Raw genomic sequence first — 15,847 nt, forward strand, 5'->3', positions numbered from 1 at the left:
AGGACAGAACACATGACAGATTTTGCAGGCATTCCATTTAAGTTCAACTGAGGTGAATGGACCTAATGGGCATGCGTCCAGAGAACTCGTAGAGAGAATTAGCACTCTGCAACGTCTTCCGGTTTTCTCAGTCGCTAGAGGGCGCTCCCAAGTCCAAAATGAATGGGATGATATGGAGCATTTGGCCAAAATCATAGTTTATAAATGCTTAAACATTTTTAATGGAAAAGACTACAATAATTTTCTGAACAGTGAATATCATAAAACATTTTAACACCGCTGTTATATTTTAAGAGCTTTTAAAATCGAGCTATAGGAGTTTAAAACGGCGCTTCATGTATGTCCATGACGTCAGTGAGTGAAAACAGCCAATGAGCTGCTCCGCTCGCCAATCAATCATCACTCTCTAGCAGCAAAGCCCGCCTCCTGCTGCCCAAAACCCGTTTGCTGCAGAAAAAAGGAAAAATACAGGTGAGTTTTCTTTGTTTTTTTGTGAAATACATCCTTCTACTTTCTAAAATTAAAGAAACGTTCTGGGTAAATGATCAGAAACTATTTTAAGTTTTCGTTTTTAGCCGTTGAGCTGCATTTACTTCCACTTATTGAGGACTCACTCGCGAGCGCCCTCTGCTGTTTAGCAGGCCTGTTTTTGATGTGACGGGAGGAAAAGGGAGTGGCCAGGCTCCTCATAAACCGGCTCTGATGCGGCCCTGTGCACTCAGTGTAATGTTCATGCTATGCTGCCCTCTAGAGGACGTCGTATTTGATGAAACACAACATTAAATCCAGGGCAGGCAGTAACAATGGTGTACCAAGTCTGCACAATTTTCCCCTATATTCTGCAGTTTAATGACGTTCATATCTGACATTATTCAGATCTGGGGTGTATTATGCAAGAATAATTATTATTTATTAGTCATGCTTCTGACTTCTGTGGTTTGGATTTTTTTTTCATGGCAAACTCTCGGTCATTCTTTTTATAATTAAAACCAAAATGACATTTGGAGCTCGGCTTCTATTTCTATATCAGTTTTAATGTTGTTCATTTTATGCGTCAGATAGGTTAGACTGTTCTTAAAGCGACATTACGGCCTAAAACTTGCAAAGCATAATTCAGACCTACAGATCTATACATACAGGTATATACTAGTGATGGAACAATCCATCGATCTGTATCGATGCATCGACCCAAATAGCAAACTACCAGGTGCATCGATGCACACGCGTTCAAACATTATCTGTATATTTCCTCTTGTGTGCTAAGCTATGGGGGGCTGTATGTTGCAGTCCGCCAAATACGTGTTTGTGTCCGAGCAGCAGCAGCGAAGAAAACTGTTTTATACACTCTCCCGTTGTTACGTGTTCTGGATCTCCAAGTAACTTCTGCTTCTCTTTTAAAGTAGCTAAGCTGCCGTCTTACTCGCCCCAACAGCCGTACTGCACCGGCACATTTCAGGCCTTCCTGTGTTGCTAGGTTAATGGTATGCACGAAGCATTCAATGCGCAGTGTTGCAAACTTAGCGACTTTGTCGCTATATTTAGTGTCTTTTTTTAAAAAAGCGACTAGCGACAAATCTAACGATGTTCTGGTGTTATTGGAGACTTTTGGAGACTCTGAGGTGAACACACATGTTCTTCAGTTAGTGTCCTCAGCGAGCAGCGGGTCCCACAGCACTCAGTGCTCAGTCTCACAGTCAGAGCATACCTACGCCGCTCCACGTCCACAGCGCAAATGATCTGCATGCCCAAAGCCGCTGACACTGCCCCCATATTAAGTAAGTGATACTTTTTAAATCCCACAAACCGGGAAAAACCCGGTGCAGTGAGCACACTTGCCCGGAGTGGTGGGCAGCTCTATCCACGGTGCCCAGGGAGCAATAGGGAATTAGGTGTCTTGCTGAAGGACACCTCATTCATGGACTGTCGGAACTGGGGATCAAACTGGCAACCTTCCGGTCACAGGGCCAGTTCCCTAACCTCCAGCTTTTTTATTATTATTATTATTATTATTATTTTATTATTTTTTTATTGTTAATAAATTTGATATGCTAACATTTAACAACACAGGACAAAACTGATTTATGTAATTTACGTAAACATGTAATGTGGGTCTAGACAAAGCATTAAAGTCATGAAGTAATTTTGAGAAGTGACGGCCTATTTCAAAGGCAAAAAAAAAGAATCAACATAAGAAGTTAATTTATTCAGAGTTCATTTGTAGTTCTAACACATTCAGGGTGTTTTTTACTCACTTTTTTCTCTCCCACAGTGTTATTCCTTTATTCTACAGCTTCAAATACACGCAAATGCACGATAATGCAAAGTAGGCGATGGCGTACTTACTGAGGAGTTGGCAACACCGTCAATGCGCGGCGTTAGATGTTGGTGGCACTGTCGGTCACAAGAGCGGGGATTTTTTGTCTTGTAAATTCCGCTCTTCACGTGCTTCTCTCAGCACTGCCTGTATGTTTACACTTGTATGTGTGTCGTTCAAAACGCGTGTTTGAAGAACGTAACGTTAATTCTTCATTTGCCAGCCAGCAGCAATGAAGTGACAGGTTGTGGTTGCATACGCTTCGGTTGTCCAGCCATCTGTTGTGATTGCGTGTCGTCCTGCATCCGTTAGCTGGTGTTTAATGTCATCTTGTACTTCTTGACACCGTTTATGTGTGCAGCTTTCACTGAAGTTGTCGAGAGGGAATGTTGTATTTGGGCTCCTGCGTGTGCAGAAGTTCACGAAAGCCTTCCTTTTCTACAACAGGCCGCATATCCTTGCAAATGAAGTTGATGGCAGACGTAATACTCATCGCTTTTTTTGGAAGTAGTTGGGTTGTTTCACTTTTTTCTTACTTGAGTCTTTTTTTCAATGATATATTTGATTAAAATGCCATTTACTACTACTAAACAATAGTAGTAAGCAAAATAGATTTCCTGCTGTAGATATTCGCCGTAAAACTGTTTAGCCTACCTCATTTCACAATGTTAATTGCTCTTGTTTACAGTATCTATTTACTGTTACATTGTTTTCTGGTCATGACTGTGTATTTGGCATTTAATAATAAAATGGTCAAATTATATTTTTGTCTGCATTTGTGAATTCATAGAAATATAACAGATCGTCTGGAATCCAGTTGTGTCAAAACAAACCACTACCAAACCGAATCGCATCGTGGCAAGTTTCAAAGTATCGAAAATGATTGTATCGATGGTTAAAAGAATCGATGTGAGATCATAGCGTGATGAATCTTGCGATTTACACCCCTAGCATATACTCTGGCTTTGCTTTTTTGAAATCATGCCTATAATACTGTGTAGCTCTGAGTGCAGGTATTTGGCTTCTGTAGTTCTTGATTTTGTTAAATGTGAATTTGCCTGCTTATGTTTTGACCCCTGCATGTAGTGGTGGCTATGAATGATGTATTGTTCCAAATAAAGCTACTTAATGAATGTATCCTTCCCCAATGCCACAAACAGGATAGGCCATCGATGTTCTCTGTCTGCAATACCCAGCTTGCATGGTACACCCTGACCTCCCCCCACTAATGTAGAAGCTAATAAATGCAAACATGATATTTCTTCCTAGCAGTAACATTAGCTATCTGGCATCATGAACTGGCCAGCTAAGTGGGAAACAAAAAACTTCAAAATACATTATCTGAAGGTAGTTTTTTTTCTACTCTTTTAACTGGAAAATCTCATTCTCAGGGTGATTGTGGCACCAGTGTAGAAGGCAAGTTGGTGTGGTGACAAATGTAGCGATGGTTATTTTTTTTTCTTTGCAGACAGAGTGCCCCTTTAACATATTCATCCAATATGCTTCAAACTTTAAAATACAAGTCTAAGGGAAACATGAATCAACCTTTATTATATAGACATATAAACCAAAAACACAGCAAATCCTACTGCACATGCAATGCTGACAAATAAGGAAACTTCAAGATGCATGTAGAATAGCACCTTTAAACGCTTTAGCACTTTTTTGTTCATGGAGTCATATAAAGTCAACAGTTAACATTTCAGTAGATGGCAATCTTATGTGCAGCTAGTGTAATTTGTTTATGTTGATTCAGGTGAGCTCACCAGTGCAGGAGTGTGTTTTTGCAAGATCCAATACAGACAGTATCTCCAAAAGACTATCCAAAGTTTATCCAAAATATCCAGGCACTCCACGAAAAAGTAAATTCTGCTGTAAAATCTACTGTAAAACATTCCCAAAACGTAGAGGCTGTTACTGCAGCAAAGGGGAAACAAACTCTCTATTAATACCCTTGATATTAGACGAAACACTGGATGAGCAAACATTTGGACAAAAAGTGCTTTTACAGTGCAAGTAGTGGAGTTTATTGACCTGGTGTTGACTCGATTAAAGTGTTTCAGAATAGGCAACTGATGGATGAACTTTTGAGACCCCATTACAAAACCGCAACAACTATTTAAAGCCCTCTGTTTATGCTTCAGGCTAAATGTCACAAGCACTACATATCCCAGCAGCCAGAGTCTAAACTGTCATATCATTTGTGGCAAAAAATGAAGTATTCTAAATTTCACAACATGCTAAATTCAAACATGTTTACTGGTAGAAAATGGCAAATAAAAAACTAATGATGTACATACACAAAATTGACTCAATGCTTGTTGGTGTTACAGAAGAGCACCTATGGGCCTCAGTTTTCACCTCTCCTTAACATTATATACACAGCGGCCCCATTAGCTTCATTACAGTAAATATGTAAAAACATACCCCTTTCGCCTAAGAAGATGTGGAAAATGTGGCGCATATGGGCAAATGCTCTTTTATTGAACAGGTACAGCGACAGGCCGCATGAATTGATTGATGCTAGCAATGTAGCAACAGCAGCAACAGTACCTTTTTATGCTGGGAGGACTTTTTATGGTCAGTGGCCTCTTAAAACCAGTTTAAATGACAAAATTTTAAATATGCCAACAAACATATCAATGCTTAGGTGTTTTTTACCAGTATTTTATTTTAAGATCAATTTAATAACACGTGCCTTTAAACACAGAATGCCTTCACTGCATAATAAGCTTACCTTACTCTACAAGTATGCTAGAATTTGTGTTTACTGTTCCTCTGGCTATGTTTGGCCTGTGTGTGCTGTTGTCCAATGTGCCACACACTGGCCATTCAGCAGTAAGCCTTTTCACCCCTTGTAATTCCACAGGTAATCCTGAGGGTCCATCCTGCCTGTTTGTTCCATAAATTCCTCCCTCTTTGGCCTGTGTGACTCTGGCAGGAAGCCTTTGTTCTGCAGCAGGATGAAAACACATCCAGAGCTTTCACTCTGTGTGCCATCCTCTGTCCTGGGTAGATGGGTATTTGTGTCATTACAAAAAGCGGAATGCACTCTGAAAGGGTTGCAGATCTGAAATGTGGTCCTATTCAGAAGCTTGCCATTTATGCATCAAAAAAGGCCATCTGTTTGAGTTATTTACTTAGAGTGATTTACATATTTACGTAGAGTTTTTATGGATTTTTAAGGGCTCTCATCATGGAAAGCCAAAATTACCTTGCTTTATAAAAACAAAACAAAAAAAACATATTCACTCTGCTGTCTATACAGTCTGTAGAAATTAAGCTGTAAACAGCCCAAGAGATATGACTAAATGTATTCACACACAGACAGATTCAGCAATTTAGCCTTGCTCATTCTTGCTCAGCCAATCACAACAAAACATATTTACATATATCAGTTTTAATGTGACAGCCTGTTTCATTTTAAAAGATCAAGAAAGGTTGGAAAATTGAATTGTAAAAAAATGAAGTATTTCTTTTTGCTGCATAAAACCAAAACTTTGTAAGTAGACCCACTTAAAAACTAGGATATGGGCACTTTAAATAAGATTTTTTTTTCTTATTGATTTACTTTTTTACAAATTCATTTACAACTTATTCATTTACACACTGGAAGGTCGATAAGGTAGCTAAAATGTTTATATTCATATTGTTCTGTTAAAGTTTCTACCCTCAGAGTTGAGAGAATGACTGACAGCCAAAGGAGCAAATAGTGATGACCCACAGAGCGGCGAGCAGACACCGTGCCGAATCTGTGATGCTGAATGGGCGGGGAGAGTTTCGCGGTAGCTTAAGGTTCCCAGTCACGCTGCCATAGGAACGCATTGTGGCGTTGCACACGCTAACAGGATCCTGAGGTACGTGTGCTGCTGCTGCTTCTTCTTCTTTGCCCACATAAACTGACGAGCACCCATCGTTTTATATTGAAGTCATTTTTAGTGCCGTGAATTGTGTTTCAAACACGTAGCATTAGCGCGCTAGAGCGAGAGGCAGTGAGCTGGTTTGGCGTCAGCTAAGCTATAGGCTAAGAAGTCCTGCCATATGGTAGCTAGTAAGCTCGGAATAACTAGACACTTAGCATGAGCTAGCTAGCTTAGGTTTCCATTCTGAATGTCTTATCCTGGTCCTTGGTTACCACCTCACATTTCAGCGTTGTCCCTACTCACAGCGCATCTAAAATAACTCAGCAGCTAATTGGCAAGCCTGCAGTGACCAGGGAAAACGGTCAAATTTGCGGTGCACTCCAGAGCCAGACTAGGAGACCCGAGAGGTAGCTAGCTAACGGTAACGTCATGTTAACTAGGCTAGGTTAGCTAAGCTAGCTAGCGAGCGTTCACGTTGGACTAGCGCTAAGCTGCCGCTGATCAGTGTTTATTTGGTTCGTTCCAGATCCCCCTGTTTTGAGGGCGTCTCGAGTTTTCTCTTCGGGGCTTTATCCCTCTGCAGTGCCAGGGTTAACTAACTCCATACAGCGCTGTCCTCCTCTGCTTCAGCTTACAGCCGCTCATCATCCAGAATACACTTCGCTGCATCTCAGGGCGACCAGCGGTGTGTTTATGTCTTTATTTTACGCAAACGGCGAGTACCTGGACGTCAGGAGCTGCGGATGGGAAAGGTATGATGGCATTGAGTTTACCACATGATTATTTTTTCAGTATGTGCGTGCTTTCTCGTATTTCACCCCCCTGGAAACGCTGAAGTGTGGCTCAAAATGGCGGCCCACTCCTCCTAATTCGTAGCTGCTGTCACACCGTGTTTGCTTGGCGAGGAGTGACGCATTCTGCAGCACGCTTTACACAACTTCTCCACTGATAATTGGCCATTTAAGTTAAAGTTAGAACTTATTTTCTTGTGTCAATATCCAACAGTTGTTCGTGTAACTTATTTGAGCATACAGTATTTATTGTTTCGTGTAAGTTGAGACATGTGGCGTGTGCCTGTGTGCTAATGGTAACATGTGAAGCAAATAATGTATATTTATTGCGTTTTTTCCACCCTGTAATATTCGATGTCGTTTGACTGTCGAGTTGGTTAGGAGCACACAGCTGTTACCAGCAGATAAGAGTGTGTTCCTTCTGCCTTTGGGTGGGAACCACGTTGTGCTCCCATATTGATGTTGAGGCCAAGTTTATAAGGGTAGCGTTATATAATGGACGCTGAGGTACCCAAATTTACTCATCTACTTCTGCTCATCTATGCTGTTCTTTGTTTTACAGAGCTGTTGGACGGCTTTTGAAACCTGTGTGTGGGGAACTTAGCCTACGAGCTTGCAGTTTAGAGCCTGAGTGGCCATACCTTTTTCATGTCAGGGACACAGTCCTCTTGCAGTCGTTTATGTCATCCCCTCCTTTCGAGACAGAAGATACCAAAAATTGCCAGTTCAAGATCTTTACATCTTGCTGATAAAGCCTACAGCAAACTAAAATGTCTGTCAACGTCAACCGCAGCGTTTCAGACCAGTTCTACCGCTATAAGATGCCCCGTCTGATTGCTAAGGTGGGTATGGCCTGCAGTTTTGATATATACTGTATCCGTGTCCGTTTAAAAACGAGATTTGTGTATTTGGTTTACTTGGAACACCTTGGATCTGCATTAATGTAACTTATTTTCCTGGTAGGTGGAAGGCAAAGGAAATGGAATCAAGACCGTCATAGTCAACATGGTTGATGTTGCCAAGGCACTTAATAGGCCTCCAACTTGTGAGTACTGCTTGAGCACTTTTTGGAGGGCTCAATAGAGCCCTAAGAAGATTGTCAAATACCTGTAATGCTTAAAATGCTCTCTCTAGATCCCACCAAGTTCTTTGGCTGTGAGTTGGGAGCCCAGACTCAGTTTGATGCCAAGAATGACCGCTACATTGTCAATGGATCTCATGAGGCAAACAAACTGCAAGACATGCTGGATGGATTCATTCGCAAGTTTGTGCTGTGTCCTGAGTGTGACAATCCAGAAACCGATTTGGTAAATATAAATGCCCCCTTGTCCTTTCATCTTTTGTAAAAAGGCTGATTTAGACCAACTAGAACTAGTAATTATTTTCACCAGCTAGCATTTTCTTTGCTGGTTGTAGAATTGGCCAATTGCCTGGTTGACTATGGAGGATCAGAGCTGTTGGTGACGAGTCTCTTGAAAGGCTTACGTGTGTGACCATACAGTTTGAATGAGTGAACTTGGTACCCTCTGTATTGGCTACAGGTTTGAATGTGTTGCTGAATATGCAGGTTCCTGTAAGGTTATCAATAGTGTATGAGTACAAAGGTGATTTTGCCCAATGTGCCAGAAAGAAATGACTGCTCATAAGAGCTGACTTAACACCTAAATTGTTAGTGGCTTCTATGGGAGAGGCTACTGATCCTGGAGAGTCACTGGTTAAGCTGTAATTGAGATGATCAGTATGACCACAGAGTTCGCAGGGATGGGCAGAAAAGACATCACCTGAGTGTTTCAGGGGAGGCTATATTTTGTTTGAAAGCAGTGTCAGGAAGGAGGATTGAGGAAGATCGCCTCCTTGGTGTTGCAGTGCAGCAATCTGGGTTGTATTGTCTCAACTAGCTGTTTTTTTTCCCCCTTCCTGCTTAGGAATGTTTGTGCTGCAGAGAGAACATAATGTCTTTAGCAGTGGCATTCATAAGGAGCCTACAGCGATGGAGATCAGGGGTGCACAACTCTGTCTGGAGGGAAAGTGTCCAGCACAGTTTAGTAGTTTCCCTACTTGGTGTGTTTTTGCACTTGGGGCGTTTCAGCGCCTGAAGTGGACTCAGACCGTTGAGTTATGGTTTCTTTTGCATAAGTGAACACACCAAACAAATTCGGGCCCCCTAAAACAAACCGACCTGAAACCACTTTTCAAGGTGGTCTCAGTTCGGTTCATTTGTAGTTCTTGTGGCTCGATTAATTAGTAAATTGTGAAAACAAAACAGCCACAGTTGACTTTAGCTTTGCTTTATGGTGAAGACCTTGAGGCTCACTCTGCACACAGCCACAGTCTACAGCAATTCAGCAGGTAAAACAGACCAAGGATCATTCATAAGGTTCTGCTCAGGATAAAGTATGTCCGTGATCTGAGACAGACAGCAACGCTTGACATATTAAAGCGATATAGATGTGATTTCATGTTAAAGGCTCAAGCTGGGCACGCAACGCAATTTTCAGCTGCTTTCACACTGAATGAATGAAAATTTACTGGGTGGAGCACCTGAATGCTGTGAAAGGGGGGCAAGTTCTAATGGGGCTGTGGTCTGAGATCTTAAAGGACCAGAAAGAAAACAGTTTTCTTTAGAGTTCAGTTACACCGTGAATGCAAAAAGAACTGAGGTCATTTGCAGTTGGTTTCCTTCCAGGTTCACTTTAACAGAACTCTGTTCGGTTCTTTTAAAATGAACTATATGTGAAAAAAAACACTCACTAAACCTGGCACTTAACAGATGAGTTTAAGCAGGGAAATCAAGTCTCCTGGACACTGGCCCTCCAGGATTTGTTTATTTTATGTTTATTCTTGAGTGTTGCGGAATGTTTTCACCAGTAGGATCTGCAAACTGAGGCCAATTACTTTTTTATTTTTTATTTTAACATTTAAGCCTTCCTTTTGGTACTTTTATGTACTGTCTTTGAAAAAGGAAGTCAGAGCGCATGTACAGCCAAGGGAACTCCATTGAAACAGTTTTTCTTTGCAGAAAGTGTTTTTTGCTAGCAAAACAAGATATAACATTAGAATAAAAGCAAACTTAAATACAGTGGAAGATTTTTGTTTTGAAAAGAATAGAGAAACGAGCACATGTTTGGCTTATGACTTCTCTGTGTGCTCTAGCCATCGCATGTGTTTGTTAAATTACATCAACAGCACATCTGATTGAATTTTAAAGAAAAATTGGTTTAGATAAACTAGGAATTGAATGGTAACTGTAAATATTAGGGTTTGCGAACAGTTAAGCTGACGCATTGTTTTAGTTTTTATGTATTTATCCTAATGTTAGCGGGAAAATATTCAGTCATACTTTCTCAGTGGCACTCACATACTTGTTTCTCAACTTGGCTGGCACTCACAAGCACATGGTTTCTAAAACCTTGTAAAATGACTTTCATAGTGGTGAAGGTAGTACACTTTTCGACTATTAAAGCCAAAATCTTCCAGCATGTCTGTCAAGTGCATTGAAACACAATTTAGTATTCAGTGTGCAATTTGTAATGGTTAAAAAATTCACCTACATTTTTGTAAATTCACAAGGACTTTTCTCTTGCAGCACATCAATCCCAAAAAGCAGACCATAGGAAACTCCTGCAAGGCCTGTGGGTACCGAGGCATGTTGGACACCAGACACAAATTGTGCACCTTCATTCTCAAAAATCCACCCGGTAAGTTGAGGTTCCTTTTGGTCCTGTTTGAGACTGCTAGTTGACAATGCACCTGTGCAACCTTTTCTGTCATGATGCTGCTTCTGGGGTCCAGTATCTGCAGATACCATGCACTGATCAGATATATGTATTATTATTCCTAAGAAAGCATATGATATGTGGCAAGTATCCAGTCCATTTAGTAAAGACAGTAGTGCTACCAGTACCGGTCCAATATATTGGCTTGTTGCTTCATTACTAGCTTATCAAATCGTATCAAATAAATTTAATACCAATATAAGCCTTGTGTTTGGCAACAGTCCTTTGCTGGGTGAAGGGCTATGTCTTTCACCTCCAGTAATGTAGTGTGTCGATTGTTTCACTATAGGCTATTTTTGAGGTCTGTGCAGGTCCAGATGAAACTGCAGAGCCTTACTGTCATGTAACTCTGGAACTGTTGGTATGACTCAGTGTTTTCTTGGAGTGCTCTGCATTGGTGAAATGTTGCAGTAGTGTCTAAAGCCATGGGCATTTGTTTCATGACTTTTGGCACCTGCTTCCTTTTGAGTGATGGCTCTCTGGCTTAACTGCAAAATTCTTCTTGCTATTGTTCAGCAGCAAAGGCCATACCACATGCATGGATTGCCCTGGATGGACCATTAATCAATACATGGCTTTCTAACCAAACAGTTAGATCACTGATATAACTTCTGTCTGGTGGAACGAGTATGTGTTAAAGGTGGAAAAAAAAAATGTTCACACAGTTTTGCAGGCTGTGAAAAATCTCACATGCTTTAGCCCTCCAGCTTTGGTTTCTGTGCATGTGATGAGGATTCAAACTTTCTTTCAGCTTGTGATGAATCACACTAACAAAATATATACTTTAAGTGAGGTTATGTACACAGACCTATTAAATTTAATGCTGATTTGTTTTGTGTGTTTCCTGTCCAGAGAATGAGAGTGGATCTGTCAAGAAGGAGAAAGAGAAAAAGAATCGCAAAAAAGACAAGGAGAATGGCTCGAGTGGCGGGGAGGCTGGAAACAATGACATAGATGCCCCTGATGCTGTGGTGAGTATGGTCTCCCTTACACTATAGAATTTCAAGAGTGAGGGTCAACTGCTTGTTCCTCTGCTGAAAGCGATAGGTCTATCTTCTTTAAGTGGCTTTATCCCCATTTTTATATGACTATGTGCCCAGAAACAGACCACAAGGGAGTCCACCTGTGCCAGATGGTTGTCCCTGATTGATCTAAGAGATGTTTAGGATTTGTAATCATGTCCTTAAACAGTGCAGGTTGGGTGTGCAGCATTAGAAAACCCAGCCTTGGCTTAAAAAATGGCAGAGAAAGGCCCTAAATGTCGAGATACCACTGTTCTAGGGGATTCATGTTGGGCCATTTCAGTAACTGTAATGTGGCTTATAGAATGAATTTCCATCTATGTTTTTGTTTTGTGGGTTTTTTATACTATACTATACTATACTATACTATACAGCTCCACACAACCTGGAAATTGGGCCAGCTGTGACTGCAGTGTTCAACCCCCATTTCTCTCCACCCCGTTTACTTGGATCGTCTTTTTAAAAAATTTTTCCCCTCTCCCGCACAGCAAACAGAAAGGGAGACTGTAACCGCGAGATCAAGATATACCATGTAAAAGTAAACAAATGAACAACCAGTATATCTTTTTATTTTTGTGTTCTTTGTTGTTTAGCTGCCCAAACAACCAAAATAAAAAACAATTAACTGGTACACAATTTCAAAATTTTGTTTTTGTTACAAAGCACAGCATATTGTGCCAGCTGGCCTTAATCAAATTTTTTTTAAATCAGTAGCCCTAGGGCGATCATGTAGGCAAGGCTCATAATAGTTACAGCAAGTTGGCGTTCAACCCCCAACTGCTAACTGTTCACGGCAGATGCCAAACTTTAATGTTACTGGAAGAGCCTCTTTTGGTATTGGGCATCACACATATTTTAGCACTAAAGTAAGCAGGTGTGCTTCTTATCATCGGGATGCATCACGTCATTAAGGTTTCAACCAGTCTTGCAAATTGTCTGTGCTGTATGACTTTATCTGGACAGGATGGGGATGATGATGATGAAGACTGGGCAGAAGAGACCACAGAGGAGGCCCAGCGACGCCGCATGGAGGAGATCAGTGAGCATGCTAAGGGTCTTACACTGAGTGACGATCTGGAGAAGACTCTGGAGGAGAGGGTTAACATATTCTACAACTTTGTGAAGGTGTGCTTGGTAACACAAGTTTGCTTGACCTATTTTGGAATGTTTGTTTTGAAGATTGACAAGTAAACACAGAAAAATCTTTTGTGTCTTGTGTCTGCGTGTGTTGCATATAGAATACATGCTTTGTGTTTAGTGTTTGAGGGTTCTTTTTTTTTTTTCCTGCTGTTTGCTCTCATTTTGACTTTCCTCCTTATTTGCAGCAAAAGAAGGAGGAGGGAGTGATTGATTCGGCTGATAAGGAAATCTTGGCTGAAGCAGAGCGGCTTGAGGTGAGGGCCATGGGCCCACTGATCCTGAGTGAGCTGCTGTTTGACGAGAACATCCGTGAGCAGATCAAGAAGTACAAACGACATTTCCTCAGAGTAAGTGCAGTCTCAGTCAGCAGTCTCAGTTGTCTGTTTCATGTCTTGTTTTATTCAAAGGCAGCAAATGTGTGCTCATTCCTCAAAGAGATTTTTTTTTTATTTTCCTAAAAATGATCCTTTATTCTTTTATTTATAGCACTAGCAGTGAGCGCTCTCAAATGTGATGTACTCTATAAATACCTGATTTAGTAGGATGGTTCGACTGTGTATTGAAAGTCATAGATTGTGAGATGGCTATTATTAGTATTTTTGTAATTTATTTGGTTTTGTTTTGACCTTTTGTAGTTACTTGTCATTGTGTCCAATTAATGCACCTGTCTTTTGCATCAGTTCTGCCACAATGATAAAAAGGCTCAGAAGTACCTCTTGGGTGGTTTTGAATGCCTGGTGAAACTCCATCAGAGTCAGTTGCTGCCCCGTGTGTCCATTGTTCTCAAAGACCTGTATGATGCAGACCTGCTGGAGGAAGATGTCATACTTGCATGGGCTGAGAAGGTGAGTTAAAACACTCACCTGGTTTGGAAAATAGTTTGTGTTCATTTGTTTCAATGTATGAGCTTGCAGCCACGTTCCTGACTGAATAATGAACATCTGTGTCCTGTACAGTTTTGTAGAAAAAGCTAACTGAAGGGGGGGTACAAAAAACATTTCTGTGTAAGCTTGCTAGTATGACAGTATTTAATTATTTCATTGTTTGGAGAGTAATTATGAATGTGAACTAGTGGTGGGTGGGTGATATTCTGGCTTATTCAATATAGTGATTGAAATTCTTCTTAAGGTATAAGCCGTTACACCAGTATGCATATAAGGCAACGTAAAACAGTGCAAAACATGCTGTTGGTTAAACTAAATTAGTCCAGTGTGTCAAAGGAGCGGACATTGGATTGCATAATGAGTTCACAGTGGGAAAACGGAGTGTAAAGAAAAGTCTTATGGGATTAGTTGTTAGCCACTAGTTAGTCTAGAGGCTCTGACTAGTCCACAGGTTCTCAGAAAAAAATTAATGTGAATGGCTTGTAATCTTTACTAAACTCCAACAGCGTCTTATTGTCATGGGTTAAAACTCGAGTGTATGAGATGCACATGAGGAATGTAAAACAACATTCAGGCTAAAAGATTTTAAACAATAATTTCAGTTTTGTACTGATTTTGTGCTGCTCAGAGAAGCCAGTGTGCGCTTTACATGCTCTCCTTTATCTTGTTACGGTTAGAAAGCAATATTGACACATGCCTTGAAATATACTGAAGCTGTCAGTCATCTGAATTAATTCTGCGATAAGTTTTTGCCTATACTCCCCACTACTATTGTAAACATTTTAAAGCTGTCAGAGCAGTTGATCAACACAACTGCTATGCATGAAATCCATGGCAGGTCCTTCACAGTTCACTGTCTAATCTACCAAATGTTGGCAAAGGTGCCACAAGTTGTATAAGTTAAATATTATTCTTAGATAAGAGAATTTGTTCTTTAACATGGATACTTTTTTTTTTTTTTTTTTTTTTTCCCTTCCCCCCATATTTTTTGCTCATCCAGCACTGGAGAAATACCCTGTTCAGTTTTATTTAGGTAGAAAGGCATACACTTTAAACACAGCTGCGAAATGCAAAACATTTGAACTTTGTCAATTAAGTTTTTTTTTTGTTTGTTTTGTTAGGGTTTTTTTTTTCTCTCCCCCACCTTAGGATGTTATGATGTCTGTTCCTTCCAGGTTTCTAAGAAGTATGTCTCTAAAGAACTCGCTAAGGAGATCCATGCTAAGGCAGAGCCTTTTGTGAAATGGCTGAAGGAGGCTGAGGAGGAGAGTGAGGGCAGTGAGGAAGAGGGCGAGGAAGACGAGGACAATGTGGAGGTGATTATTGGTTTAGTGAGAAAATCAATAGGCTGGTTTCCCAGACCCAGATTAAGCTGAAATCTAGACTAAATGTTTTGCCTCAAAAGTTTGACCCATTTGGATGGATGCAGTTCAAATTCTGTTAGTGTTTTGTAATACTCAGTTACATTATGAGGAATAAATCCCTCATTTGCCCTCATTTTCTACATGTTCTAAGATTTTCATATGAACACTATTTTTGGTTAATGCTAAAAATGTTTTCTGGCACATTTGTCAAGGTGGTGTATTCATCTTCTGCACGTGAGCTGAAGATGGAAACAACGAAGCCAGAGAAGTCTGAAAAAGAAGAGGAGGACATTGATATCGATGCCATTTAAAACCTTAAATTTACCTCTTGACATTTTGCAAAGCTGCAGGTGGTCTGACGCATGCCTTCAGAACATTTTTGCTCTTCTCAGCTGTAGGCCTAAGTTGGTACATTGCTAGAAAGCCTTTAGTCCCTTCACAAGCCCTCTTGATGAATTGTTGCCATTCTGTTTGTATGCATGATTTTTTTTTTTTTTTCTTTTTTTTTTTTTTTTTGGTTGTAGGGCAGAAAATACACCTTTTCCCCTTCCTTGTATTTTTGCGACCATTAAAGAATGTTTGCCAGTGAAATGCTTGGCTGTGTTTTTTTTATTATTATTATTTTTTTTTTACCTATGTGCCTGATTTCAACTGAAGTACTTGATAAATACCTGAGATTTGTGTGTGTAGTTT

At 40.4% G+C, this 15,847-nt stretch overlaps 2 protein-coding genes across 2 annotated transcripts in view; both read left to right on the forward strand.

The window, feature by feature from the left end:
* LOC108434973 (tumor necrosis factor alpha-induced protein 2-like) overlaps positions 1-5,330 on the forward strand; it is a 46,855-nt gene extending 41,525 nt beyond the window's left edge. Inside the window, exon 14 of the mRNA XM_037538115.1 lies at positions 5,256-5,330. Coding sequence (XP_037394012.1) covers positions 5,256-5,330 — 75 coding nt within the window. The remainder of the gene's footprint in view (positions 1-5,255) is intronic.
* A 737-nt stretch (positions 5,331-6,067) lies between these two features.
* Positions 6,068-15,745, forward strand: eif5 (eukaryotic translation initiation factor 5). The gene is made up of 12 exons (XM_017710531.1): positions 6,068-6,171; positions 6,704-6,929; positions 7,531-7,810; positions 7,932-8,013; positions 8,103-8,275; positions 10,555-10,666; positions 11,597-11,715; positions 12,730-12,891; positions 13,092-13,253; positions 13,587-13,751; positions 14,966-15,106; positions 15,367-15,745. Exons 3-12 carry the CDS (start codon positions 7,739-7,741, stop codon positions 15,463-15,465), a joined length of 1,287 nt encoding a protein of 428 aa, XP_017566020.1. The 5' UTR covers positions 6,068-6,171; positions 6,704-6,929; positions 7,531-7,738; the 3' UTR covers positions 15,466-15,745.
* The last annotated feature ends 102 nt before the right edge of the window (positions 15,746-15,847 follow it).

The sequence above is a fragment of the Pygocentrus nattereri genome, chromosome 4, assembly GCF_015220715.1.
Source record: "Pygocentrus nattereri isolate fPygNat1 chromosome 4, fPygNat1.pri, whole genome shotgun sequence".
NCBI classification, from domain to species: domain Eukaryota; kingdom Metazoa; phylum Chordata; class Actinopteri; order Characiformes; family Serrasalmidae; genus Pygocentrus; species Pygocentrus nattereri.